This window comes from Copadichromis virginalis, linkage group LG19, assembly GCF_057382275.1.
Source record: "Copadichromis virginalis isolate Kocher_CV1m ecotype Utaka linkage group LG19, C_Virginalis_male_GT1.1, whole genome shotgun sequence".
Taxonomy (NCBI): Eukaryota; Metazoa; Chordata; class Actinopteri; order Cichliformes; family Cichlidae; genus Copadichromis; species Copadichromis virginalis.
This window is the reverse complement of record NC_140636.1, coordinates 8,037,074-8,064,451: the sequence shown is the minus strand read 5'-3', so window position 1 is coordinate 8,064,451 and position 27,378 is coordinate 8,037,074. Positions and strand designations below refer to the sequence as shown.

The 27,378-nt window shown below is 39.5% G+C and overlaps 1 protein-coding gene across 1 annotated transcript in view; it reads left to right on the top strand.

The window, feature by feature from the left end:
- prkd1 (protein kinase D1) overlaps window positions 1–27,378 on the top strand; it is a 75,375-nt gene that overhangs the window by 12,004 nt on the left and 35,993 nt on the right. The window contains exons 2-9 of the mRNA XM_085441167.1: window positions 4,749–4,887; window positions 19,313–19,444; window positions 19,533–19,702; window positions 19,786–19,809; window positions 20,110–20,317; window positions 23,038–23,115; window positions 26,211–26,412; window positions 26,498–26,621. Coding sequence (XP_085297293.1) covers window positions 4,749–4,887; window positions 19,313–19,444; window positions 19,533–19,702; window positions 19,786–19,809; window positions 20,110–20,317; window positions 23,038–23,115; window positions 26,211–26,412; window positions 26,498–26,621 — 1,077 coding nt within the window. The remainder of the gene's footprint in view (window positions 1–4,748; window positions 4,888–19,312; window positions 19,445–19,532; window positions 19,703–19,785; window positions 19,810–20,109; window positions 20,318–23,037; window positions 23,116–26,210; window positions 26,413–26,497; window positions 26,622–27,378) is intronic.

Sequence of the window (27,378 nt, the reverse complement as noted above, 5' to 3'; positions counted from 1 at the left end):
CTGTTGATCTGCACACAGCTGTTGTCACGAATGTCGCACTCGCTTACGTCACTGTCATGAGACATTCTTGCAAAAAAATCATGGTTTTAGTAATGCAGTAACGCAGCGTTTCTACGGGAAAGTAACGGTAATCTAATTACTGTTTTTGCAATAGTAATCCCTTACTTTACTCGTTACCTGAAAAAGGTAATCAGATTACAGTAACGCATTACAAGTAACGCGTTACTGCCCATCTCTGCCAAGGAGTTAACGATTTCAGTGACCTCACCTCCAGTGATGGGCAAATCACCCACCTCATCTCCAGACTCCGCCTCTGCTACAGAAGAACTGAGGAGATCCTCAAAGTATCCCTTTGACCTTCCTGAGTTGAAGTTAACAGCACCCTGCACACATTATATACTGTGTGATTAGAGAACTGTATTCCCCTTCGGAATAACCTGATAATTTCCCTGAATTGCTTGGAGACCAGGGGAACACGCTGCTGTGGTGGTTAGCACTGTTGCCTCACACAAAGAAGGCCCTAGTTTTGAATCTATCATCTTGCTGGGCTTTTCTGTTTCCTCTTGGTACTCTGATTTCATCATATGGGCGTAGGTTAATTGGTGATTCTAAATACCCCATAGGTGTGAATGTGAGTGAAAATGGTTGTCTGTCTCTCTGCGTTAGCCCTGTGACAGACTAGCGACCTGTCCAGGGTGTACCCTGCCTTTCACCCTATGGCATCTGCGATAGGCTCCAGCCCCCACCAACTCTGAATTTGATAAGTAAAAGAGAATGGATGGATGGAAGCTTCAAGATTGACCGAAAGTCTTGTTCCATGGCCTCACTGAACCCCTACTATTTTGATTCGGCTTGTGATTCGGCTACTGTAAGAGCTGCACACTGCTTGGTTGAATATCTTTTTGTTGAGTACCACACCAAAGACTCATTTAGCTTGACGGCTACCTTCACTTCTGTTGTCTGCCTACTGGTTTGACAATTACTACACGGGCGCCAGCAAGAATGTCAAGAATTTTCACTGATGGAAAATTCAGACTAGAACAAAGTCCAGCCCCTCCTCTAGGAGACTGGTTCTAAAACCCATGCTGTGTGTTGAGGTAAATCCAGCTCTTAACCTCACACACTACCTAAGACTCCTTCCTTCTCTGCTGGGGATCGTATTGCCAAAGTTTGACCCTCAATGGCTGCAACCAAACACTGCACCCAACCCTTATGATTCCTCCTGCAGGTGGTGAGCCCATATCATGTAAAACCAAAATATTGAATCAGTTTTTCATTCATAAATATATTTTTTTTCTGCTAAGTTTAATTCACTGTCAAATTAGCATTTTTCAGTATATACAAACATTAACTTCTACTTCAGAATCTGATAGTGAGGAGTACTTTAACTCCAATACATCAGTAGTCCTAAAAATTGGAACAATGATTCAGGGCATGGTCTGGAGTAAAGAGATTAGAAAAATGAGAATACATGCCTTAAAAATTTGGGGAAATAAAATAAGCTCATGGCGAAAATTATAGAGGAAGTGACATCAGGACCTTTATCACATGTTCTTAATTTAAGAAATTTTATTTTGCTTTAGAGATATTTGTTGGACAACAAGATGTTAAGAGAACAGTCAGTCAGGCTCCAGCATCCACGATGCTGTAGTTCAACATATTCAGCACAGGAAGTCTTGAACTGAGCTGAATTGGATAAAGAGAGCTGGAGGAGATGGAAAGGAATCGGCCCTGAATTCCTGTTGCCATGACAACAACGGCGACACCGCTGCTATGGTGACACCACACACACATAATGATGCAAGCGTGCTGATCAAAAGGAAGGTTCAGGGCAGTATGATAAAGCGTCTCCACTTTTTTGTTCTATTATGTTCTTGCTCTTATGTACCTCATTTTCAACTTCTTTCCTCTCTGTTTCCTCTCCTCACCCTTCTCTCTCCTACTGCTGTCCTTGAAATTCATCATTTAGGGTGACAGAAACTGCTAATTCTTGCATGTCAGCTTCAAGGAGTGATGCTAATGTGGGCAAAATATCTTGTTGATGGCAGAAGTCAAACAATAATGACTAGAATGTTAACAGTAATTCAGGTACAAGGGACACTAAAGATGGACTGCTGTAGAAGAAGAACACACTCGGCCAAGAAGAAGATACTGAGGGCAGTGGCTCATCAAAACTGGATAATTTGGTGTAAATGATATGAATGCAGGGAATCCTCCCCACCTTTATTCATTCTGACCGCTGCTGCTGCTGTAATGGTGCGCCGATATTGTTTTGACACACTCTGAGTCACTCTATAGACTGAGGCTCATGTTAACAGAAGCGCCTGAGCGCATGACCATGTCCATATCAGAGTGTTTTTCTGGGAATGACAGTAACTTCTCTGTACTCCCATAGCCTCCACCATAGGTGGAAATTTCAGAGTAAAATCAGGGGGACACAACATTCCAGTATTTTTAGAGCTTATTTAGAAAAAATAAAAACTAACATTACTTACCAAGGTAGTAGTGCCGCTGTGTGACTTTATTTTCACTCCCAAAACTTAAATATGGATAAGGAGTTCATACCATTGCCAAATCCTTACTCACTGCTACTCAAAATCTAGTGCACAAAAAACACACAAATATACAGTGTCTGTCCTTCTCTGATATTTGCTCACACAGACAAGTTTCTGATCATGAAGGAGCCAGAAAGAAAAGGCAGAAAAATAGCTGTAGCTGCAGTGACACACTAACTGTAGGTTACTCCAATAAAACTTCCACGTCGTACATCAAATATTCAGTTTTCTGACTACCAGACAGATCCAAGAGTAGAAGAAAATGAATACTACAAGGTGTATGGCACTCGTGGGTAATTCTTATACATATGCTGAATTCATAATTTTATAATTTATAAGGAGAAAGAAAGAAAACAATGACTTCCTAACCACATAACTGGAAAAAATGGATGCTTTCAATCACATTTCAGTGCTGTGGTATCTTAAAAAAATTTGATTTGGTCTGACCACATATATGTAGCAATGGAAGTGACGTATGTAAAAAAAAAAAATAGAAGTTTGATATAAATCTTTGTTTTCATGTATGCTATTGTATGCTATGGTGTGTGTGTCTTCTTCTACCGTGGAAGAGTGTTTGTGTGTTTTTGTGGTCGATAACAATCTCAGTGGTGTTCTACACTTGGTCAATGTGTTGCTCCTTTCAGCAGTGCCTCATCGATCTTTAACATAACAGCGAACTGCACCTTTAACTTCCTGTGGTTACACTCGGCTGCGTTTGTGCGTTTGCTCACATACACCTGTCTTTGTGGGGACTAGTTTGAGCAATTAATCTTCTGTTTGTGTTTTTAAAGTGACAACTCCATGTAGAGTCGAGGCTTGAAGTCTTACTGATTTTAACACCTTTTAGCACTTTGGCAACTCCAACACTTTTAGCGATTTAAGTGAAACATCTGAAACTTCTCCTGCAGTGTTATCGTCTTCTGTATCCAGTGATTATGAGACAGATAGTCCCTGGGCACAGACCTGTGAATTGCCCCCCACCCACCAGAGAGGAACCAAAGACTGAAATAGAAAGAACAGCTACAGATTCTAGAGTTGGGTTTCATATCTATTCCACTTTGTTGTGTGTTTCTCTGTGGTTACTTTGCATCTCTTACTCATACATTTGTGCCCCTAGTCTCTCGTTGCTTTGGTCCTTTTTATTTATTTTATTATTAATTATTATTATTATTAATTTTTTCAATTTCATGGCCTGCATGGTTTCCAGCAGAACTGGTAGCAGTACAGTTAGTGGGAATAGCACTTTAAGGCAGTTGGAGTTTGATCTGACAATGGAAACAGCCGAATGCCATCCATCACTACCACAACGTCACATGATATGTAAAAGAGACGATAGTTAGCAGAAACTAAACTTTCAAAATAAAAGTAACATTGTTTTCCAGTAATAGATGATGTTGATATAATATAATATATGCAGCTTTAATACAGATTTTGTATTCCTGAAATGGAAGCCTGTCAAAAATGTAGCAGTTTGAATTAAAAGTAGTAGATTTGAATCAAATTTACTGTCAAATAGTAGGAGGACTATCAGGCTGCTGTTTGTTATTATATCATCATAACACAATTAGGAACATGAATATCTTTGATAGAGTTCTGTCTCTGCAAATTTACAACATCATTGTATTTGTGTTAATTTATTTGGTGAAATCGGTCTGTCCATCTCCTTCTGATGATAATCTCAGTCTATTATTAATCTGTTGATAGAGATCAAAGCTCTTCTCTTTCTCTGCGTCACTACTCTTCATTTTTTTGTCTCTTTTCATCAGCTCTCTCAAATTTGAATTTACTTTGACGTGATCGCAGTAGAAAGACAGGCTCATGCTATTTTAAAAGTCTGTGTGTAAAATGTTTTTATTTTCAGAGCAGTCAACTGATGACATTGTCCTGATTCACAGCTTTGTGCAGGAACCAATTGTGCACAGATAAAAAGCTCGTACAGAGACACAAAATATCCACATGAAATGACCATAAGGAGAAAATAACAGAAAACTGTTATAAAGAGAAAAAGTGGACATACTAGACCAAATGCAGATATGCAATGAGTACAAAGTTACTCAAAACTATGATAAAGAATGGTTATACGATCAACAAATCCCCATATTAGCAATTATGAAAAAGACGTAGTTACAACTAACATAACTTTTTTTGAAATACAGATTTTGCTGAGATAATATGCCTTTCTGTCTCTGTTAGTTACCAGAGTGCGGCTTCTATGGGATGTACGAGAAGATCCTCCTATTCCGTCATGATCCTACATCAGACAACGTGCTGCAGCTACTGCGCTCTGCTTCTCAGATCCAGGAGGGTGACTTGGTGGAAGCCATACTGTCAGGTAAAAGCAAGGAGGGGTACCCATGTCAGACCACTGATGTACAAAAAATAAACTGAATCCGTGCTCTGTACTTGTTTCCTTCGTAGCTTTAGTTTTTCTCCAGCCTTAAAGTCTTCTGTTATTGTTCCAGAAAACATGTTTTTTATCATTATAAAATTATAAGTGTGAAGGAGCTTAAGAGTCATGTGAGCACAGTAACAATGAGCTTAGGACAGACAGATAAATGACTGTACCCCTGGGAATTTTGTCCCATGTAACAGTCACTCTGTATTATATGATGGCAATATTTACGTCATGAGGTAAGGAACAAGATCACTGGCTGTTTTCTGAGCACATCCAACTAGAAGCTCATGGCCCAAACATTGAAGGGTTACCACAAATAAACACAAATTTTAATCAGCTTTATGCTATAATGAAATGTTCCTAGAATTTATGTAACACAGTGCTTCTACCATCACACCAGAGTTGGAGAATCAAATCGAATGCAGCCAAGTCCACACTAGCCCGGATAAATTTGAAAACAGCGTTTTCGTCTGAAAACACTCCGCGTCCACATTATCGTTTTAGTCAATTTCACAGAGTTGTGCGTCCACATTGAAACAGCCGAAAACGTTTACATTCCAGTACTGCGCATGCGTGAAGCGCAAGACGATTCGACCTGCCTCATTTCTGTCTGCTGTTTATTTACTTTCTGGCTCTTTGAAACATTGCTGCAAAACTTTGAGGAAAAGCACAGAGTGTTTTAAATGGACTAAGAACGAAGTGGAGTTGTTGCTGCGAGTAACACAAAAGTACAAAGTTGCAAAAGCAAGTGAGAATTAAAGAACTTGAAGAAAAGCTATCTGGAGCATGTACAGACTGATATTAATCTTTAATAGGGCTGCCAAAATTGAGAGCAAACAAACCAACTGCTGTATAATGCCCTCCGCTATCTTAGTTTAATTGGTCTCATGACTGCATCACATGACTAAAATGCGTCATCGTTTTCGAAAAGGCTCCGGGGTTGCTGTCCACACTGCGACACGAAAACGGCGTTTTCAAGTGTATCCACTTTGGAGAGCGTTTTCAATGCGCTGCATTTTCCTTGACCAAAAACGCCGTCTGTGTGGACGGAAGGCCAAGACGTAGAGAAAAAGATGCGACTTCAAACAAAAACATATTAGTGTGGACATGCCCTCTTTATTTATATACTACAGAAGAAACTCCAACAATCAGACAACCAATTCTGAGCAAGCACTTGGTGACAGTGGGAAGGAAAAACTCCCCTTTTACAAGAAGAAACCTCTGACAGAACCAGGGAGGGGCAGACATCTACCGGCATGGTGGGGGTGAGGGGAGGAAGATGGGACAAAAGACACACTGTGGAAAAGAGCCAGAGATTAACAATAACTCATGTCATATTAAAGCTGCCTTGGCATCAATCATTCTCTTCTAACCTAGATGTCACCATGCTGTAACTGTAATCTTAACTGAAAGCTATTCTAACCTGCCGATAAGCTAGAGCTACATGTGTTCTTAAGTTTTTCCAACTTCTCTTACTCAGACTGTGTAACTTAGTCTCTCTTTGGGGAAATGTTTGTGTGCCCCACAGGGAAACTGACATCCCATAGTGTACCTGTGGAAACATATGTATTGTACTATGTCTCCAAAATAATCTATCTCACACACACACACACACACACACACACACACACACACACACACACTTGCCTTATTAAAAAGAACAACAGCAAAAAAAGCAAGCTCCATGTTCAACAACAACAGCATGTACTGTTAGTGTAATCTGGTTGCCTGAAATGAATTAAAAAATGTCCAGATGTGTGTAATGATGATCTCATTTTGGAGAATTCTTTATTAAGCTTGTCTTTCTGGCTGTCATCCAGCTCAGGACTCAGGTGTTCACACGATGCTATGCTAATGGCCCGACAGCTGCTTCTCCCTAATTTCCTGCCTTTCTTTCACCATCAACTGTAGTATGTGCGAACATTTGCATATCGTTTGTCTACATTTGTGTGTGTTTGCTTTAATTAATATGTTTACATTTTTCTCTTTGTCTACAATTTTAGCTTCTCTTTAACAATAAATTTTAATGGTGATAACAAATTATATATTGTGTACTATAACACTGTACTTAGCATACTATATGTGCACAAACTTTTGAAGATAAAAAAACCCCCAAAAAGCCAAAGAAGTGCAAAACAGGTGTTAGCAACATTGTAATAGAGGAAATGTATGCACTGAAAAAATGGCATCCAAAGTTAAACAAGACAAACATAGAGAAAGTAACAGAGAAAGAAAAGGAATGAAAAAAAAAAAAAATCAAATCTACACTGTAAAAAATGAATGCAAATCCATGACTGGCACCACAATCTGTTAACAGTTGGGAGCAGGTTCAAATAGTTTTTGGTTATCAAGGAAAGATTGGCAACCAGCTCCCTACTGGAAGTGTTTTCCCCCTTTCCCATTTTTCATCCATGGTTGTGATTTATCTTGAAGGAACATCTATAAAAAAAATGTAATAAGTAATTAAATATGCTCTCCACTGTCACATAGGGGTTTTTTTTTCTTATGTTATCAATCAAAGTCGGAAACTGCTGGTTTTTAGGTGGGAGTCTGCATGTTATTCCTCCAGGGTACATTCTCGTTGAGGGTTTAGGTATCCTACCGGAAGGAAACCCTGAGGTAGACCCAGGATTCACTAGAGAGATTAGATCTCTTAGCTGGGATGGGAATGTGTCACCATTTCCCCAGATAACCTGGAGATGTGTAGGAGGAAGGAAGTCTCAGCTTCTATGATTAGCCTGCTGTTGTCATGACTGGTAAGTGGGGGAAAAAAAGAAATGGATGGGATGGATGGGAATTTTAAAAAAAAAGTTATTCTGTGGAAAAGTATTCCCCATCAGTCTTAGCATCAGTATTCTGAGTATTTTAAGATTAGGTTTTAAGTTTCCTTTTTGATAAAGATACATTACTAAGTTATGTTGCAATAGGTGTAGGCTGCGGAGGCTTCCCAAGAGTGTTTCTCTCTTACCTTTTTCACTCAATATGTGTTTTTACACCACTCTACATTTAATCATTAATTATTATTCATCTCAAGCTCTCTTCCGCACTGTCTTTGTTCTGTCTTCCTCCCATGATCCCCAACTTTTGGCAGCAGATTGCCCCAAATGGCCTGGTTCTGCCGGAGCTTCTTCCTGTTCCCCTGGAGTTTTTCCTTCCTACAGTCACCAAAGCTTGCTTATAGGGTGTCATATGATTGTTGACTGTTTTTGTCTGTATTATTGTAGGGCCTTTACCTTACAGCATAAATCACCTGCAGGCAACAGTTGTGTCATTTAGGGTCAGTCTTTTTAAAGGGGCATGGACAAGAAGGAAATCAAACATGCTTCCAAGGATAATATCCTACCCTGGCAGCAATATGGAAGCAGTTTAAAGGATGGATGCAAAGTGAGAAAATATATTTGTCTGAGAAGCGATCTCTTTATAGTTAGTGGCCAGCTGATTGTGCCACTGGGATCTGTGGTCGGTCTGGTGAACTACAAAAGCATCTGACTTAAACAGGCTCTTCTCCACACAGTACTTGTGGCTAACAGGTAGATTGTGCCATTTCAATGCTGCTAGCCAACAATGAAGAATCACTTACTGTTTAAGGGACAGAGTGAGGGTGGACAGTATGGCATTGTTTTTTAATATAAAACTCATTGCAGCACGGGACTAACGCGTTATTAAGTAATGCGTTACAGTAACTACGTTATTATTGTGGTAACGAGCACGGTAACTAGTTATTATGCCAAAATCAGGAACGTGTTAATCGTTATTGGGATTTAGATATGGTCGTTATTCGTTACTTCGGGTGGTGGCTATCGCGGAGCTTCCACAGATTCAGTAACATTAGCAAGTGGTGGAGGCCAGCAGGTGGATGAGAGACCCGAGGCGGCCATCGGTCCGAGTGTGAACTGAACTTCAGGTAAGAAGTTATGACCTGCAGTCTCTCTGGGTCAGATATAAACCAAGTTTAGGTGGAGTTTATTTTCGTTGTGCTGACTTTTTCCGTACTGCGTACTAGCTAGCATGATGGAGTTTCTATACAGCTGGGTGGGTGCTATGAAGTTAATGATGAACCGTTGAACTTTATTTTGTTCATAAGGTTAATTATTAGAGTTGCCAACCGTCCCGTAAAAAACAGAATCGTCTCGTATTCAGAGAAAATATTACGCGTTTCGTATTGAGGTGAAAAGGAACACAGTTTGTCCGGTACTTCAGCTACAATGAAAAAGACACAAAGGTGGAGCTGCACAGCTGCCTCTTCTTCTCTCATTCTCTCCCCTCCCTCTCCTGTTTCTACTTCAATCATGAAAACTGATCAATGATCAGCTGATCGGCTTTTCTCTCTTGTTTGTTTATCGCCCGCTTTGCGCCAGAAAGAGGAAACCAGCCGATGTCGCGTTAAACAACAGCAGCACGTTTAAGCTTGATTAGCTGTTGTTAGAGTTTATTTAATATTAATTTCTATTATCAGCTGATGTTTGCTGGAGCCACAGCTGTAAACCTGCTGGTCATGATGTCGGTTTGGATATTTGGTGAGAGGGAAACATGAAGATGATCTCTGTTTCTGAGAAACAAATACACCAGGATCCTTTTTTATGTAGCTGACAGCTGGTAACTGTGCAGGGCCGGATCTAGCAAAGTTTTGCCAGGGGGGGGGGGCAATTAGGGCATTAACAGGGAGAGAGGGGCACAAAGAAATACTTTTCTTTCTTATTCTCATTTAAAATGTCTCACTTTTAAAAAATAATTATCTGAATCTTACAACAAACGATTGATAGATTGATACATATATACCATCAAAACAGTGTACATCACTGTCACAACAGTGTTTGTTTTCATTCAAAGGCTTTATGATTTTTCCTATAATGGCTAGTCAAAAAGCCCGGGCCAATTTTTTGTCCCAAACCAGCCCTGTATGCAGCCCATCTTCAGTCTGGTGTTACCTACATCTTCCTATTCGGAAGGCAGAATTTCCGAGTTCTGAGTACAATCGAAAGCACCACGACTGCAGTTTTTGTGTTGGATGTAAAAAGCACACATCATGCTGTGACGTAGGCTAGAATCATGGCAGCGGTCAATGATGGTCCAGGTGTGGGATTTCTCTCGTAGAAATATGCACATTATTTTTTCCTTTCTATTGGTAGGTGGCACAGGGCACTTGTGGCAAGTAAGCAAGCTAGAAGACTGGCAACGTTATGGAAGCAACACATTAACAAGAGAATTCTGAGTAAAACCAAATTTACTTTCCCTAGTAACTAGTTACTTTGAAAGTAACGAGTAACTTGAAGTAACGGAGTTACTTTTGATAGAAGTAACTAGTAATGTAACTAAGTTACTTATTTAAAGTAACTTACCCAACACTGAGTACCAGTGACCCCCTTAGACTGCTTTTTAGTTTTATTTTCCTTGTTTTGCATTGAATTATCACTTCTGTCACTAGTTAGCTAGCATAAAAGAAAGTAAGTCTATTAGCAGCAACCAGCCAACCAACCAGGGAAATCACACTTTGTACTCACACAACATGCCGCTAGACATGGGCTGAAAAACGGAAACTTTAAACATTTACCTTTTAAATCCAGCTTCACAGACAGTGTTAACTCTGTGACAGTTTTTCAGAGTAGGGCTTGTGTAAATTAGCTTTAATACTTGTAGTGTAGTGTAATATCCATTTCAATGGTAAATTATTGTGTTATAATTGTACCAGATTTAAAGGACTGACACAAAGGAACTGCTTGCTGAAACAGAAGCAATGAAAGAACTTTAGGTGCTGAAAGTGTCAGTTACAACAAAAGCTCTAAAGCTTGGTGACATGCAGTTCAGCTGAAAATAATAAATTGGAACTGGAAAAGGTCCTAAAGTGTAACAAATACATACACGCAACAGATGACATTCAAGCATTTAAAGACACGGAAGCACCGAAAGTTGCCAGCTGAATTAAGCACTAATGATGTGAAATAATCATTTTCTTTTTGTATCTTTTAGCATTCACGCCTGGTATTTTCCATCTTGTTTACAACACCCTACATGTTTGACTAATCCTTCGTACCTTCCCCTTCTCTGACTCAGTCCTCTTTAACTTGTCTCTCTCTCTCTCCTCCTCCGTCAGGATGCTGCCACTCAGTTAAAAACACATTTGTTAACAGCTCCGTGCCAGTCTCAGCAACAGCTGAAAATGTGGTGGAAACAAACAGGAAATTAACACAAAACAGAGATGCAAACTCCAACAGAATGCATGTTCTGTCATATAGTAAGCAGGGGTGGACTAAAACAATAATAAAGGCTCGGGTGGTACACGAAGCGAAGCAAAAAACCTTTAATGACCTCACATCTAACCCAAAATTAGCCCCCAGTCGTGCCATAGTTCAAGCCTAAGGAACTGTGTTTCATACCAGGTCACAGAACAGGGAGTAACTGTTCTTTTAATATAATGGTACCATTATGTTTGTCCATTATATTAATCTACAGTAAACAAAAGCACTAAAGCTTAGTGAGCAAGATCTCCATAGTTGTCCACCCAGACACTTAAGCTTATTGTCCAGCATTTAGCTGCATTTGTGGTAAAGCTGTTTTACTTTTTTTTTTATTATTTTCTTAACTTGCCAAGTCATGGTACATTCAAGGAACTATAATACTGTAAGTCATTACATTTTTTTCTGATTTCAATCTGGCTCATCTTTCATTCCACATCAGCTTCTCATGGACATCTGGACCATTTTCAGTATAGTTGCTATTAATAGATCACTTCATGGAAATCATGTTATGTCCCCTTGTAATTGCGCATCTGTAATATGTGCTGGATTTTTTCCAGTGTGTGAAAACTGTAATCTTTCCACTTGATTAATTTTTGTTGTTTACAAAGTTGCATGGAGCCAAGTGTGGAAAGAAAATGAATGAAAATGCTCACTGTGCTATCACATGCTGGCACGTACAACAGCTCAGACATTTCTGCTGACCTTTAGGAGCCGGCATTTTCAGTCTCTAATCCTTGAACAGTTGCAACAATCATGAGCCCGGTTTTCTGCCTTACCTGGAGCCTGCCGGCCTTTCAGGTTTTGAAACTGTGAAAAGCAGCTCTTATTGCTACAGATAAGAGCAGTTTTTTAGCTGCTTGCTAATTAATATCTTGTCATGTTGAGTCTTAGCAGGCAAAACATCCCTGGGTCAATTTCATGACATATTTCTTCTGTGAGCAGTAACAGCGTCAAAAGTAGAACACAGCACCAGCAAAAGTTATTGAATGAAATGTCTCCACATCTTTTTTTTTTTATTTATTTGTTTTATTTGCAGGGTGCTGAAATGTTTATTTTACTGTACATACAGCCTATTTTGACATATGAAAGCAAACACATGAAAGTAAACTTAACACACCGCACCTGCTTATGCCACCGCCGCTGGTCTACACTTTCTTCCCCTGCAGTGTTTGTTTTCTAGTTGTAGGATAACAAGTTAGCAACGAGCACTCCTAATTCTACCACACAGCCATAAACACAGGCATTTATATCCAAACAAGGGCTACCTAGGAAACCTCACTCAAACACACAAATACATGCACACACATGCACATAAGTCATTTTCTGAAGCATATAATAACAGTTTGGGAGCTTGTTCACACATCCAGACGTATGTTGGCCCTCCAAACAAAAGCCATAAACAATAATTTGAATAAATGGAGGTAATTTCCTACAGCAGAATGTCTAATCAGAGCTGTATTCTACTGGAGGACCGCGACACAGGCCGAGTGTGTGTGTGTGTGTGTGTGTGTGTGTGTGCGGGGTTGTGTGTGTGGGTGTGTTAATGTGTGTGTATGTAAACGAAAACGAAAAGGCGATAGAGAATCGGAAATACATGCAGAGAGAGAGAAAAAGAAAGAAAATGACCGAAAACTGTGTACCATAAACTACCCATCCTGCCTTGCCAAGCCTGCTGGCCAACTTAAAAGACATTCAGTCCATCTGTGCCCACTAAGAGCCTCTCCTACCTCCAAAACATTTACAAAATACCCACTAACAACCCATTCATTAGTCTTTGTCTCTGTTGTTCTGTTTATCTCCCTCCCTTCTTCTCTCTTCCTCTATCTCCGGCTAGTTGAATATATTCTGTAGTTTTCCTTTTTTTCCAACAAATCCCATGTGGCGCTCCAAGTATCTACTAACAAATGTGTGTGTGTGTGTATCAGAACCTGATACTGACTATTCCTTTTAGCTCCACTGTTATCCCGAAAAATCTCAGGGAGCCACACAGTTCCTTTAACTAACTCCTACTAGCAAAAGTTTGCATTACAGCAGTTATGATTTTCGTCAAGGTGAAATAATTTGGGAGAAAAGAGTAAGCTCTGACATCCAAGTATTTTTGGCAATTACGCCAAGGAGAAGCAACATTATGGAGACACCATAGTAAGTGGGCCCCCTCCCCCGACACTAAACGTTGGTGGCAGTGTAGCAGAGTAAGCAGATGGTTCATGGAGAGTTTGGATGAGATGTTCTAGACAACATGGATGAGGAGGAGCTGGTGTAAAGGAGCGACAGATCACAATGAATTAGAAACAGCATGGAGTGGAAACCAACTGGCTCTGGGAACCCAGGAAGGTTGATTATTGGACAATTGTAGTGATGCTGAAATGTTGAACGATGTAAATTTAACAGCATGGGGAAAAGGAAGTGATCAGAGAACAGATCTTTGGTGAAATTGTTAATTGACAACTCACTTCTTGATCAGACTGCAGGTAAAGGTGGCTTAACTCAAAATGTGTTAGAAAACCGTGTGAAAACCATGAGTCACCTTTTCCATTTAGATTTGGTTCACTTCCATCCGTAGTCTTAGGTCTGACAGATCTGACTGTCCTGCAGTACAAACAGGTTGAACACTCACATCGGTAATAATGCTACTCCACCTATATCTGTATAATCAGCACCTGTTGCCATTACAAGCCAGTTCAGTTCCTACACACTTTCTCTGGGAGATGGATCACCTTGGCAGACTGTCTTTACAGGAAAGTCCTTTGAAGAGGTGCTGACAGATGTATGTGGTTAAGTGTCCTGTCATATTTTGGAATTTTGAACAAAATCTGCTTTAGTCAGGCCATTCAAGTCAGGATCCCAACACCCGTGTCTCCAACTCTACATCCACCCACACCCCTATACAGGAGAAGCATCCAATGCTCTACAAAATGTGCCTTCTTCCTCTATGTATTCGTCATCATGTAATCAATTAGGTGTGTTTGATGCACTTCATCTTTACAAGCATCCTCCATGTTTACTCCTTTCTCAAATTCACAACATTTTTAGAAAGAATTCAGGCAGAAAAAAAGCAAATCAATTAATAAACAATAAGTAAGGTTATTACATATAACATATATGTGGCACATTTCAACAATAAATTTCTTACAGAATTACATCTGACTGAATCAGTCTCAGCAGACAGAATACATGATATATCCAAACCCATGTACTGGCAGTATTGAAAATTTATATGCAGTGTGTTAATAATGTAGAAAAAAAAGATAATTTCATAATTGGTTCTGATTTGCTGCCAATTTACACTGATAGTATTAAAACTAATAGACAACAGATTAGAAAATAGATTATTGGAGTTTACTATGATAACACCATAATACCTATTATCTCATCAACTTAAAGTAGGAATTTGTTGAATTTGGTTTGTACAAACATTGAGAAAGTCAAGCAAGAAGACACAATTAAGTTGGCTAGGTTTTTTCATCTTTTACCACAGCCCCCTATATATTTACTTATGGCTCCTGTTATATCATGTTTTGCTACACTATCAGGGGTGCATGTTAAACCCAGCGTTTTACATGGATTTCTATCAGGGTCGCATTGACTGCCTCAGTGTTTCTAGGTTTAAATGTATTCTTTTTTTTCCCAGTCAGTGTGGCAAATGCAACGCTATTATTATCATATTAATTTGACACATCTAGAATAAATAAATATCTATTTTATCAACTACGTTATTTACAGGAAATTTTTATTTTCTTAGTTGGGAATCTGACTTGTATAACAAGTTTCAAAAATATGTGTTAACTTTTTGTAAAATACAATCTAATACGAAAATGTCAAAGTTCCTATACTCTTTGAGCCAACAGGCGTTAACAATCTAAATAACGATAAACATTTTTCCACCCTAACAGGTGTAATGGGAAATGTTAATCAAGCACAGGCTTTACACACCCACTCAATCCTTAAAAAAAGGTTTAATGTGAAGATATGTGAATAAGGTCTAGCATGAAACAAGCTTTAGAAATGTGGCTTGTCTTTTTCTCAAATGTATAAGAACACTAAAAGTAAAACTTTGTACATGCTCCAAAATCAAAAAATATCAGATGTCAAAAGAAATCAAAGAAACAAGAAATTTAATGGAGTCTAAACTATAAGTAACTATTAATCCCAGTTCATGGGTAATCTCAGTTACCCATGAAGCTTTGACAGAAGTACAAAAGTAAAATAAAATAAAATCTGAGTGGTAAATGTTTCTGGTTTATCTGGTTTATCTTTTTTCAGTATTTCTTTTTTCTTTATTTCTGAGACTTTCTTTTCACATTTCTCACCCACATATTTAATCCAATAAATAGGCAAAAACAAGTTGTAAATATTACAATTACATTTTTCTAGTTTTTATGTTGAGCTGATTGGCCAAAGTTGGCTGTTTGTAGACTCAGCAGCTACTGACTAAAGTTTGCATTCCTTAAATTGCGCTCTGTTTTAATTTCTTTTTTTGAATTACTACCAAACTCCTTTGGAGCTACACATGCCAGTTCTAAGTCTGAATCAGTAGTTTGGTGCCAGTGACTGTAGTACAAAGTGAGCTTTAATGCTTTCTATTTAAAAACTTTAAATGTAAAGCTGCAGAGTCAGTAGCTGTTTCTACCAGAAATCCCATTCACTTTGCCCCTGTTTTCATTGTCTTTTTTTGTTCGTTTGTTTTTGTGATATTATAAAAACAGCAAAAACTGATTCTTTGTTTGACATTACGAGTGTAACAGCAGGGGTTATCGGCACTGCCTGTACACCCAACTGGGTTTTTGTCAAAACAGCTGGAGGATATTTGGGCTCAGATGGCTGCTGTGGCCAAGAGCCCAGTCACCCCAGATAAGCAGCTGCTCATCTCTGAAATAAAATTAAAAGCATGGAGAAACACTGGAAAATGTGGAGGAAAATATGGTGCCACAGATTGGTTTGTCAGCAGTGATTAAAAGTCTAACATTCAGGATTGCTATTATGTTGGAATGTTCTTATTTTTCACTTTCAGTTTTCCTTGATTTGAATATTGTTATCCTTTAAGTGGGAAAATTGCTCATAACTTTATGGAGTGTTCTCAAGTCGGAAAAACTAATGTTTTGGTGACAGTTCAGATGCACTGCAACACCATCAAATAGAAATGCTGTAGAAGGACATTAAAGAAAATGGAAGTTGAATAAAATCATTGGAAATAAGAAAAAAAACACTATGGAAGCTGAATAAAAGAAAAAAAACACCACATAGTTTAAAAAAAAACCTTAAAAAAACACAACAGAAGTGTTTTAGGTGAGACAATAACATGACGAAACAGTTGTGGAAATGACAAGCTAATACTAAACAGCTTCTTACAACACTGATGAAGCTTCTGCTTTTCTTAACCATGTATCAGTGTAATCCTTTCGTCACTTTCTTTAAGTTGTGTTTTGTGAGATTTTGCTGAAAGTTACTTTTATTGATCCAACTTTTTGATTTAACTTTTGTTGTGATTTGTGTGCTTTTGCAGCATTTTTCTATTTGCTGGTGTTTTCCTAAGTTGCAGTGCATTTGAACTCTCAAGTACACCATAGAGCAATGTGTATAAAAAGGGTTTCATCTGTTTATTGAAATGTGGAATGACTCATATGTATAATGTCAGAAATGGAGTTTCAAAATGTACTGTAACTGCTCCCAGTCCTTACACTAAACCACTGAACATAATTTTACTACGTATCATGAGTATTGATAGTTACGGTACAATACAGTAGTAAGTTCATCGCTAAAATTCATCACTAAATACTGCAACGTGTTTGTTAAAGAACAGTACACTTTTTCATTTCATGCAACACTTCAGCTGCTTTCACTGCTGATATGTCTAATGACACTTTGGCAGACAACATCACATTTAGTGTGTGTATAATGTATAATGTCCACTTACACTGACTCAGGTACATCTCAGGTCGTTATCGTAGAAATCCCTTTAAAAAATTATGCTTATCCTTCATTTGAAGTGACACTTTCTCTTCAACTGCAAACTTCATAGCTGACATGTGAAAATGGATTTCAGGTGATGTAACAGCGTACAGTCCAGCTCACATTTCAGCTTCTTATGATTAAACCCCATTAATTTCAGTGCATTCACACACCATTTGTCTTCACTTTTCCACTTCTCCGAGTTTTACATTTTATGTTGTGTTATATGTTTTCAAGTGACTCTTAACCCATGTTTTAATGAATCTCCAGGTTTATCTGCAGTTCTTTTTTTAACTGCCACTTTTACTTCCTTAGTTAATACACAAAGAAGTAAACAATGTTTAAGAAAGAATATATTTATTCTTTCTTTTAACCTTTATTTTTAACTGAAACAGTTCAACACAAATATGAAAGTACAGTGTGTACTGACATTTCAGTTTCTTAAGCACTTACATTTCACGTAATGTTTTTGTTTTGCAAATATTTGAAAAACTTTTGTAATATGATTTCTGATGCATATGTACAGCCATTCATTAGTGTGTAATGTGTTACCCTCACAAGTGCAATTTGAGGTTCTACTTGCCTGAGGACAATTTGATGTGTGCACTGTAAGTGTCAGGGACTAAAACCACCGATCTTCTGAATAGTGAACAACTTTTGCCACCTCCTGAGCACCAGCTGCCCTAAAGTTTTTGTCATGTTTACACTTTACTGGTGATGGGGAACGAAACGGCTCTTAGAGCCGACACTTTGACATGGACAACACGAGCCGACTCCTTTTTGGGAGCCATGGGTTTTTTTTTCCTTTCTCTCACCCTCTCTCTCACACACACTTTTTTCCCGCTTCACTCCGTACACGAGCCTTGTGCTTTGCGCTGGGCAGAGGGGGGAGGGGCGGTAGTTACACTCGCAGTAGCACAGGAACAGAGCGGGAGGGAGAGAGAGAGAAAGAGCCAGGGACAACAACGTCACATTAGAAAGGTATAGTAATCATCCGCAACTATTTTCAGTTGCAGATGATAAAGGATTCAGAAAGTTTATTCATGCAGGCCCATATGACAGAGAATGTGCATGTTCTTTTTGTTTTCATATTTTTTCATATTTATATTTAATTGTGTTGTGGTTTGCAGTGTTTTGTGTTGTTTCACTTTAAACTTGTTTAAAAGGAAAAAGCTGAAAATTTAAATAGTTAAAGTTGAAATGTAAATAGTTGGTTTTTGTATTATACGATTTATTTATTAAATTTTATGTGGAGTGAATAAATAAAAGTATATTTACGGTGGCCCCTTGAGACAAAGCACAAAACTTCAAAACATGTAAAAACTCCAAATCACGTAAAAACTCCAAAACACAACAGAAGTGCTCCAGGATGCTAGGGGCAGTGTTGAGCTTTGTTACCTAGTGGCCACACAAGCCAGGAAGTATCAACGACCGGATTTGGTGTGTGGTAGTAACAAAAATTAACATTTTTTTTAAATTATTTGAATACATATGAGTGCTTGTGTATAAATACACAAACAATACACATATGCTTTCAATTGTATAATTTAAGTGATCTAGGTAGCTCTGTTTTGGAAGTTCAGTTAACGCTAGAAATGTGTTTTGGAGTTTGTACGTGTTTTGTCTCTGGGGGCCACCGTATATATTTATATATAAACATATATAAATAAAACCACTTTTTTTTACATTAGTAATTCCTTTTGTGAATAATTTTATATTGTTGTCAATAATTAATTAATTAAAGCAACAAAACAACCTGAAGAGCCAGTTGGGAGCCGAAAGAGCCGGTTCTCTAAAAAGATCCGGAAATCCCATCACTACACTTTACCTGAAATTTAAGCTCAAGTCATTGCTTTTATTTCAGATTTACATTTCAGCTGACCCTTCTATACTTCTATTTTATTACTTACACTTAAACTTTTTTCAGTTTTCAATAAGTGCAACTACAACTCTTTTAAGTGCATCAACCCCCTAGGCAAGGCAAGGCAAGTTTATTTGCATAGCACAATTCAACAACAAGGTGATTCAAAGTGCTTTACAGAGACATTAGAAACAAGAACAAATAAAAAGCATGATTTAAAATTGATTAAAACAAGCAAGTAGTACACATATAACCTTACTTGACAGACACAAAAACTTGTAGTTGGAATTCATTTATATCTTATAATTTTCTACAGCTTCAGCCACAGTAGAGGACTTCCAGATTCGTCCACACTGCCTGTTTGTCCATTCGTACCGAGCTCCAGCCTTCTGCGACCACTGTGGGGAAATGCTGTGGGGACTTGTACGCCAAGGACTTAAATGTGAAGGTAAAATATCCTACTCCCATAAGATGAAATCATGAGAACATTATGGCTGAGGTAAAATTTTAAAAAGAGACACTATCCTTTTCTCCAGGTTGTGGTCTGAATTACCACAAGCGCTGTGCCTTTAAGATCCCCAACAACTGCAGCGGGGTGAGGAGGCGTCGTCCCTCCAATGTCTCATTGACAGGCGGGATAATCAACACCGGGCGTCCGCTCTCTGCTGAGCCTTCACCTCCCCACTACAGTGATGATGCTTTATTGGTCAGTACAAAAGCACAGACCTGTGGAACACAGTTTTTCAGAAATGTTGAAGTAACTTTTTTTGTTCTTTTTTTGTTGTCCAGTCTCCAGTCAGTCCTAGCATGGAGGTAAGTCCTCCCATCTTTTTACATAGAAATACTTCTCTAGGGTCATTTTTACTTATTGCATAATAGTGAACAGGCAGCCAAGTTAAATTATACTGTGCAATTCATTCTCCCATCTGTTAGTCTATTTATCATATAGTTCTTGCAGGCAACGGTAACCCCAGAGCTGAGAAACCAAACTCTAAATCTGCTGCCATAAAAAATCATTTTAAGTGTGACTTATCATGGAAAACAGGTCCACTGGCAAAAACTAGAAACGTATGAAAAACTTTGAAATGCTTTGCTTGTTTCTCCCAACAGCAGAAGAACCAGTTAGATTACTTTCCTGGTAGAGAGCGGCGATCCAGCTCACAATCATATGTTGGCCGTCCCATTGAGCTTGACAAGATCTTACTGTCAAAAGTCAAAGTTCCCCACACATTCCTGATTCACTCTTACACCCGGCCTACTGTCTGCCAGCACTGCAAGAAGCTGCTCAAAGGCCTCTTCAGGCAGGGCCTGCAGTGCAAAGGTGAGCTGTTGTTCTGAAAACCTGCTGTAGATGTTTTTCAAAGCTCTAGATGTCAAACTTAAAACTGTCTCTGCTTGTAGCACAGCTTGTCCAGTGTCCAAAACATTTTGCATTAAGATGCTTAAAGAAACCTTGTCCTTTCAGAATCATTGAGACATTTCTTTGGCTCAACCATGTAAAAACTACCAGTAGGTTTACTGTTTACTTGTTAATGTAACCATTAGATACTGTAATACAGTATAATACAGAATAATGATTTGCCATGGTGCTACATGTAATGTTGCTGTAAAAGGACTAGTAGAGAGACTGAATACTGAATGTGTAAAAACATTACCTGGATAAATAAAGACTGCTGATTGTACTATTAAAATATAGAGTTTAGATAATGTAGGTAGATTATTTTAAGTACCTGGGATAAATTCCAGGCAACAGAAGCAGTGTTGAGGAGAGGTGAAGAAGAGTGTGCAAATGGGGGGAGCTGTTAGAGACAAATGTCAGGGCTGATTTGTTACAGAAGGATAGTGAATGGGAAGTTTATGAGATGTTCGCGAGACTTGCTATGTATGGTTAAGACACAGTGACAAACAGATAGGAGGCCAAGCTGGTAGTGGTAGAGTAATGAAGATGTTAAGATTTTCATTGGGACTGAAAGTTAGTAAATTCTAGGGACAGCTCAGGTTGAGTGGTTTGTAGACAAAGTGACATAGTGCAAAGGAGGAATAGCAGATATATTCCACAATCAGTGATGGGAAGGTTACTTTTACAATGTATTCCACTACTGATTACAGAATACATGCCCCAAAATGTATTTTGTAACCTATTCCGTTACGTTACTCAATTAGAGTAACTTATTCTGAATAATTTGGATTACTTAATATATTATCAGGCAATTATGTAGGCAACTAAATGAATGTACTATTGCTCTGTGATCTTTTACTATTACTGAAGAATACTCGCCATACCAATACCAACTAGATTTTTAAATCTTAATATAAATGAGTAACAGTAGGGTGGACATTAGGTAAGGCTGCACTTTTTGCAGCGATCTCATATAGAAAACTATTGCGCGCATATTTTTTCAGGTCCGCGGCTCCGAACTGTAGTAAAGGGACCTCTGGCTAATACGTCGGGTTCCGTGTCGGGCTCGTAACCGAAAACTAGCTTTACTTTGTTGTCTGTGTCAACTTTGCTAGCGAGAGACAGAGAGAGGCGTTGAAAGGCTGCTCCAACGGAGCTTATTGTTTCGGAGGAAAACATGAACACAGTGTACAGTCGAGTCTTAACAGCTTACTTACAACTGGGCTACACTGCCCATGAGGCTACATTCTCCAGGGCTATGCCTGTAACACTCTGCTCATATTGCCTTCATAATAAATAATTTGTTGAAAAGTAATTTTTAAAAATATTTCTTCACATCATTATGCGGGCGCAAGTACAGGTAACATGGGCCGCGAGATTGACACACATGCATTAGAGCCTCTTATTGTGTGTTTTGTTTGAGTTTCCACCGGCGTGGAATTACCAGAAATAGAGAGGGCATAGCCTAACAAATGAAACAGGAAAAGACCGCTGTGTAATCCCTTTAATTCAACAAACTATTCTGAATACCACCTTTTTAAACGGTAACTGTAACGGAATACAGTTACTCTTATTTTGTATTTTAAATACGTAACGTCGGCACATGTATTCCGTTACTCCCCAACACTGTCCACTTTGTGATGTTGACTGGCTCTTGCTGGGAGGTTACTTAGCATTGGTGTTGTGTGACACATCTTTTTCAGCTCTGGGTAGGTCTGCTCCTGTGCTATTTTTCTCTTGTAGCTTAGAGCAGCGGTCCCCAACCTTTTTTGCGCCACGGACCGGTTTATGCCCGACAATATTTTCAGGGACCGGCCTTTAAGGTGTCGCGGATAAATACAACAAAATAAAACTAGTACCGGTAATGAAAAAAAGAAGATTTATTCATAGCACATGTGAAAAGACCCAGGAAAACCGAGTTAACGATAAAAACGATAACAAAATAACGCTGAAAACCGATAAAAACCCTGAAAACCATACATTTCACACCTGAGCCTCAACTCTCGCGGCCCGGTACCAAACGATTCACAGACCGGTACCGGTCCGAAGCCCGGGGTTGGGGACCGCTGGCTTAGAGTACACCCTGGATGGATCTTTGGAGAAAATCCATCCTAGTCACCAGAGCTTTGTTTAACAGTTTCTAGAACCTTGGTTATAGACATCATGTTGTACGCCCTTTCATTTAAGACGTCTGATGATGCAGTTCTATATCTCCCTGTTCCAACATAAGTGCAATTATGTTGGAACAGGGAGATATAGAACTGCATCATCAGACGTCGTAAATGAAAGGGCGTACAACTGGTGTGCAAACCAGTGCACAAATCAAGTAACATAAAGACATGGACAGTCTTGACCTCAACATGATAGAACACCTTCAGTATAAATGAGTGGGGACTGTGAACCAAGGTGTAAGGTTGCAAAGGTTGGGCCAACATCAAACCCTATGGATTAAGAATAGGATATCCCTCAACTTCATAAAGGCATACGAGGAAATGCTTTTAGCAATATAGTGTAATCTGGCCGTTTTGGAGTTTTAACTGCATCATGTCTTCATCTGTATTAAGATTTTGAACAGTTACTGTGGAGCTGATGTCAAAGCCTCTTCCTAAGCCTTGTGTTCCTCTTTCTTGTTTCTCTCTCAGACTGTAAATTTAATTGTCATAAACGATGTGCGCAAAAAGTGCCAAACAACTGCCTGGGAGAAGTATCAAAAAATGGAGGTACCTACCGACACACAAACACATTTCTTTGTTTTTGTATTATATGAACACAGAGCGTTACTTTAGCCACCGCTACAACATCCATAAACCCCATCATAACTTAAAATTTTATTTTAAAATCAGGCTTGAGACTGAATAAAAACGATGCTTTAATTTCTTTTTCACACACACACACACACACACACACACATAAAAAAAAAACACCCAGCACGCCCCTGCGGGCGGTTTATCCTTCAAGCTCGGGTCCTCTACCAGAGGCCTGGGAGCTTGAGGGTCCTGCGCAGTATCTTAGCTGTTCCCAGGACTGCGCTCTTCTGGACAGAGATCTCCGATGTTGTTCCTGGGATCTGCTGGAGCCACTCGCCTAGCTTGGGAGTCACCGCACCTAGTGCTCCGATTACCACGGGGACCACCGTTACCTTCACCCTCCACATCCTCTCGAGCTCTTCTCTGAGCCCTTGGTATTTCTCCAGCTTCTCGTGTTCCTTCTTCCTGATATTGCTGTCATTCGGAACCGCTACATCGATCACTACGGCCATCTTCTTCTGTTTGTCTACCACCACTATGTCCGGTTGGTTAGCCACCACCATTTTGTCCGTCTGTATCTGGAAGTCCCACAGGATCTTAGCTCGGTCATTCTCCACCACCCTTGGGGGAATCTCCCATTTTGACCTCGGGACTTCCAGGTTATACTCGGCACAGATGTTCCTGTACACTATGCCGGCCACTTGGTTATGGCGTTGCATGTATGCCTTGCCTGCTAGCATCTTGCACCCTGCTGTTATGTGCTGGATTGTCTCTGGGGCATCTTTACACAGCCTGCACCTGGGGTCTTGCCTGGTGTGATAGACCCCAGCCTCTATGGATCTTGTGCTCAGAGCTTGTTCTTGTGCTGCCATGATTAGTGCCTCTGTGCTGTCTTTCAGTCCAGCTTTGTCCAGCCACTGGTAGGATTTCTGGATATCAGCCACCTCCTCTATCTGCCGGTGGTACATACCGTGCAGGGGCCTGTCCTTCCATGATGGTTCCTCGTCTCCCTCCTCTTTCTTGGGTTTCTGCTGCCTGAGGTATTCACTGAGCACTCGGTCAGTTGGGGCCATCTTCCTAATGTATTCTTGGATGTTCGTATATATATATATATATATATATATATATATATATATATATATATATATATATATATATATATATATATATATATATATATATATATACACATTCATGTATCTTTTCTGTGCTTATCCTATTTCCCTCCTGCCTCCATGTTCAACACCCTTTGCGCAATGTAGTCACCATCCCACCACTGCACACGTCTAACATGTCTAAACCTTGCCTCTCTAGCTTTGTCTCCAAACAACTCAACCTAAGCTATCACTCCGTTGCATTATTAATTCTCATTCCTAATTTTGTCCATTCAACCCTGACACTCATCTCCACCAACACCTTTGTGCACTGACCAATGCTTTGGATGATTGATCCCTGGTAATGGACCAGTCATGTACTTTAACTCCCTTTGCCCCGGTTTCACTGTTACTCCTACCTGTCTCTCATTCACACATGTATTCAGTGTAAAGGGGCCAGAGCAAGAAGGGGCTGTAGACAAATACTTTCTTGGCAGTTTCCCTAACCACGTCAGCTGTACTTTTCCCAGTCATCTGGCAGTTCTTCCCTACAACCCTTAACTCCTTCCTAAATGCTGCATAACATTCTTCCTTCAGCTTCCATAACTTAGTCCTTTTCTCATTCCCTTACTCTTCTTGAGTTCCAAAGTCATCCTGCAGACTACCACCTAATGCTGCCTAGCTAGATTTCTGATACTACCTTGCAGTCTCCAATCTTTGTCATGGTCCTTCATGGTCTGTTTGCTGTTTTGGGTTTATGCTGGGTTGGGCAGATCTTGGTATGACCAGATCCAGGGTTCACTCTCCACCAGATTTTATGCCTCCTTTAACTGGTAATCTGGCTCCTCCGTGTCTCCTGTGGTGACACAAGCTTTCAAGTGTAACACCTTCATTGCCATGTGTCCCATTTGTCCCCTGCCTTAAGAGCAGCTCCACCTCCAGTGTCCCCTAACTGTCTCTGTCAAACTGGTCTTCTCCTCCTGAAATCCTTGATCAAGAAACTCTCAATTTCAACTCACCTGCCTCTTCACCTTCCTACGACTCTGTCCCCCTGCAAGTATCTCTTCCAGACCAACCAAGTAGGCAGTCAAATTCACTCTAAACAACACTCTCTGGAGCTATTCTGTGGATTATCCAAGGCTAACTCTCTCAGTGACTCAGTGACAGGTCCTCCTACCTGCTTTGTTTTGTCAGGAATCCGTGTGTTTACCTCCCCTTTCAACTTCTCACTTACTTTAACTCAATAAACCTGTTGAACTTTAGACTTGTCAGTGTTGGGTCCTGTTTTGCAGCCTTGTTAGCTGTATTGCCAATTTAGCATATGACGCCTTCTACAAAAATCAACCTCTGTGCACCTTTCTCCACTCTTATACGTCACCTTTTGTTTTGTTTTTTCTTAAAGCATGTGATCACCACTACTACCTGCTCTTCTGCAATTCCTTACATCATACTTTCCCAACACCTCATCAGCTCCCTACTCTTCACATACATTTCTACTGAGGTCTAATCACTACTGTCTCATCTCTGGGATACTCTCTACAGGTTGTTGAATATATTCTAAAATTTCAATGATAACATTCAACGTCACTCCTTCGATCTAGTTTCAAACTCATGATAGTGTCTGACACTCTTGACCTCCACAACACCACTTGTGGGCTGACAAGACAGCTGAACTTTTTGAAAAGTTTGTGTCCCGTTACTTCTGGCATGAGAGTAAAACAGGAAGCCATAAAAAGACCAACAGTCAAACGTGGTGGTAGTAGAGTGAGGATCTGAATGACTTTCTGTAATTGATGGAATCTTGAATTCTGCTCTCAACCTAAAATTCTGAAGGAGAATTTCCTGTCCTGAAGCTTAGCACACTCGGATTATGTATCAATACAAGGGTTTGAAACACATTAGCATAACACATAAGTCCACCTCTGAATGGTTTAGAAACACAAAATAAAGGTCCTGAATTCTATTGTTGCATAGAACTTCTGAGCCCAGGTGCAGAATCGGATGCCCTCATGGTGGAGGGTTGCCTTGATGACCATGATATTGACAGAGGGGGTAGCCTCTTGGATGACATGGATGAAGCGCTGGCCTCAGAGAGTGGCTTGCTGCTAGAGGCAGGACCCAGCGATCTCTGTGACATGCACGACCCTGACCTAGATGAGTCCAACCGAGCCATCAGGTACTCACAGAACAATTACACACAAAGAAAAATATATAGTACTGAGATGTTTCTGAGGCTGTGTTTTTTTTCGTGCCCCTTAAAGCCCCTCCACCAGCAACAACATTCCTTTGATGCGAGTCGTCCAGTCTGTCAAACACACAAAGAGGAAGAGCAGCAATGTGATGAAAGAGGGCTGGATGGTCCACTACACCAGCAAGGACACTCTGGTACATCTTTCTTTTTATGTTTAACAGTCTATTTACCTCACCAAATTTGTGTTGTGGATGTTGTCTTACATGAAGCAAACAGCTAGCGCCCTCAGGGTTTTTTGTTTGTTTGTTTTGTTTTCGTTCTGTTCACTGGTTCGGATGTTATCAGGCTTTGCCTCAGTCTTAGCTTTGTCATCTACTCCTTTAATTTCACCGATTCCTCTGTCTTTGTGACATGAAACAGTGGCTTCTCAGTCTAATGATTAGTCAATCAGCACCCTGGGGAGAATTCGTGTAATTGTTAAATTTTTCCCAATTACTTAAAGATGGTACACTTTAGAATTATAATTTAATTCATAATTAAATTATAAAAAAAAGACCTGAACCATGTGGAAAAACACAGTTTATTCTCATTACATTTCAAGAACAAGCAAAGAATCCAGTTGTGATGCTGTTTCTGAAGTCTTTGAGTGAAGGATAAGAGGACTCAGAAACAGGACAGAACGCGTTGCAGATATTTCACTATTTGTAATCAAAGTGCTGCTTCCAACTTTGTTTGACACATTATTATAAATATACACTTTGAATCGTACAAAGATTGTCTTAAGTGTTTGTGCTTCTTCCTATTTAAATAACGGAGATGGTAGGAAATATCGAAGAAACAAATAGTGAGAAATAATAAATGTTAAACTCATTCCTAATAGAAGCAAGAGTTATTTCTGAGAAAACTGCCACTTGTGGTTTGAGGATGTGTTGCTGTTCTGAAATTCTTCAG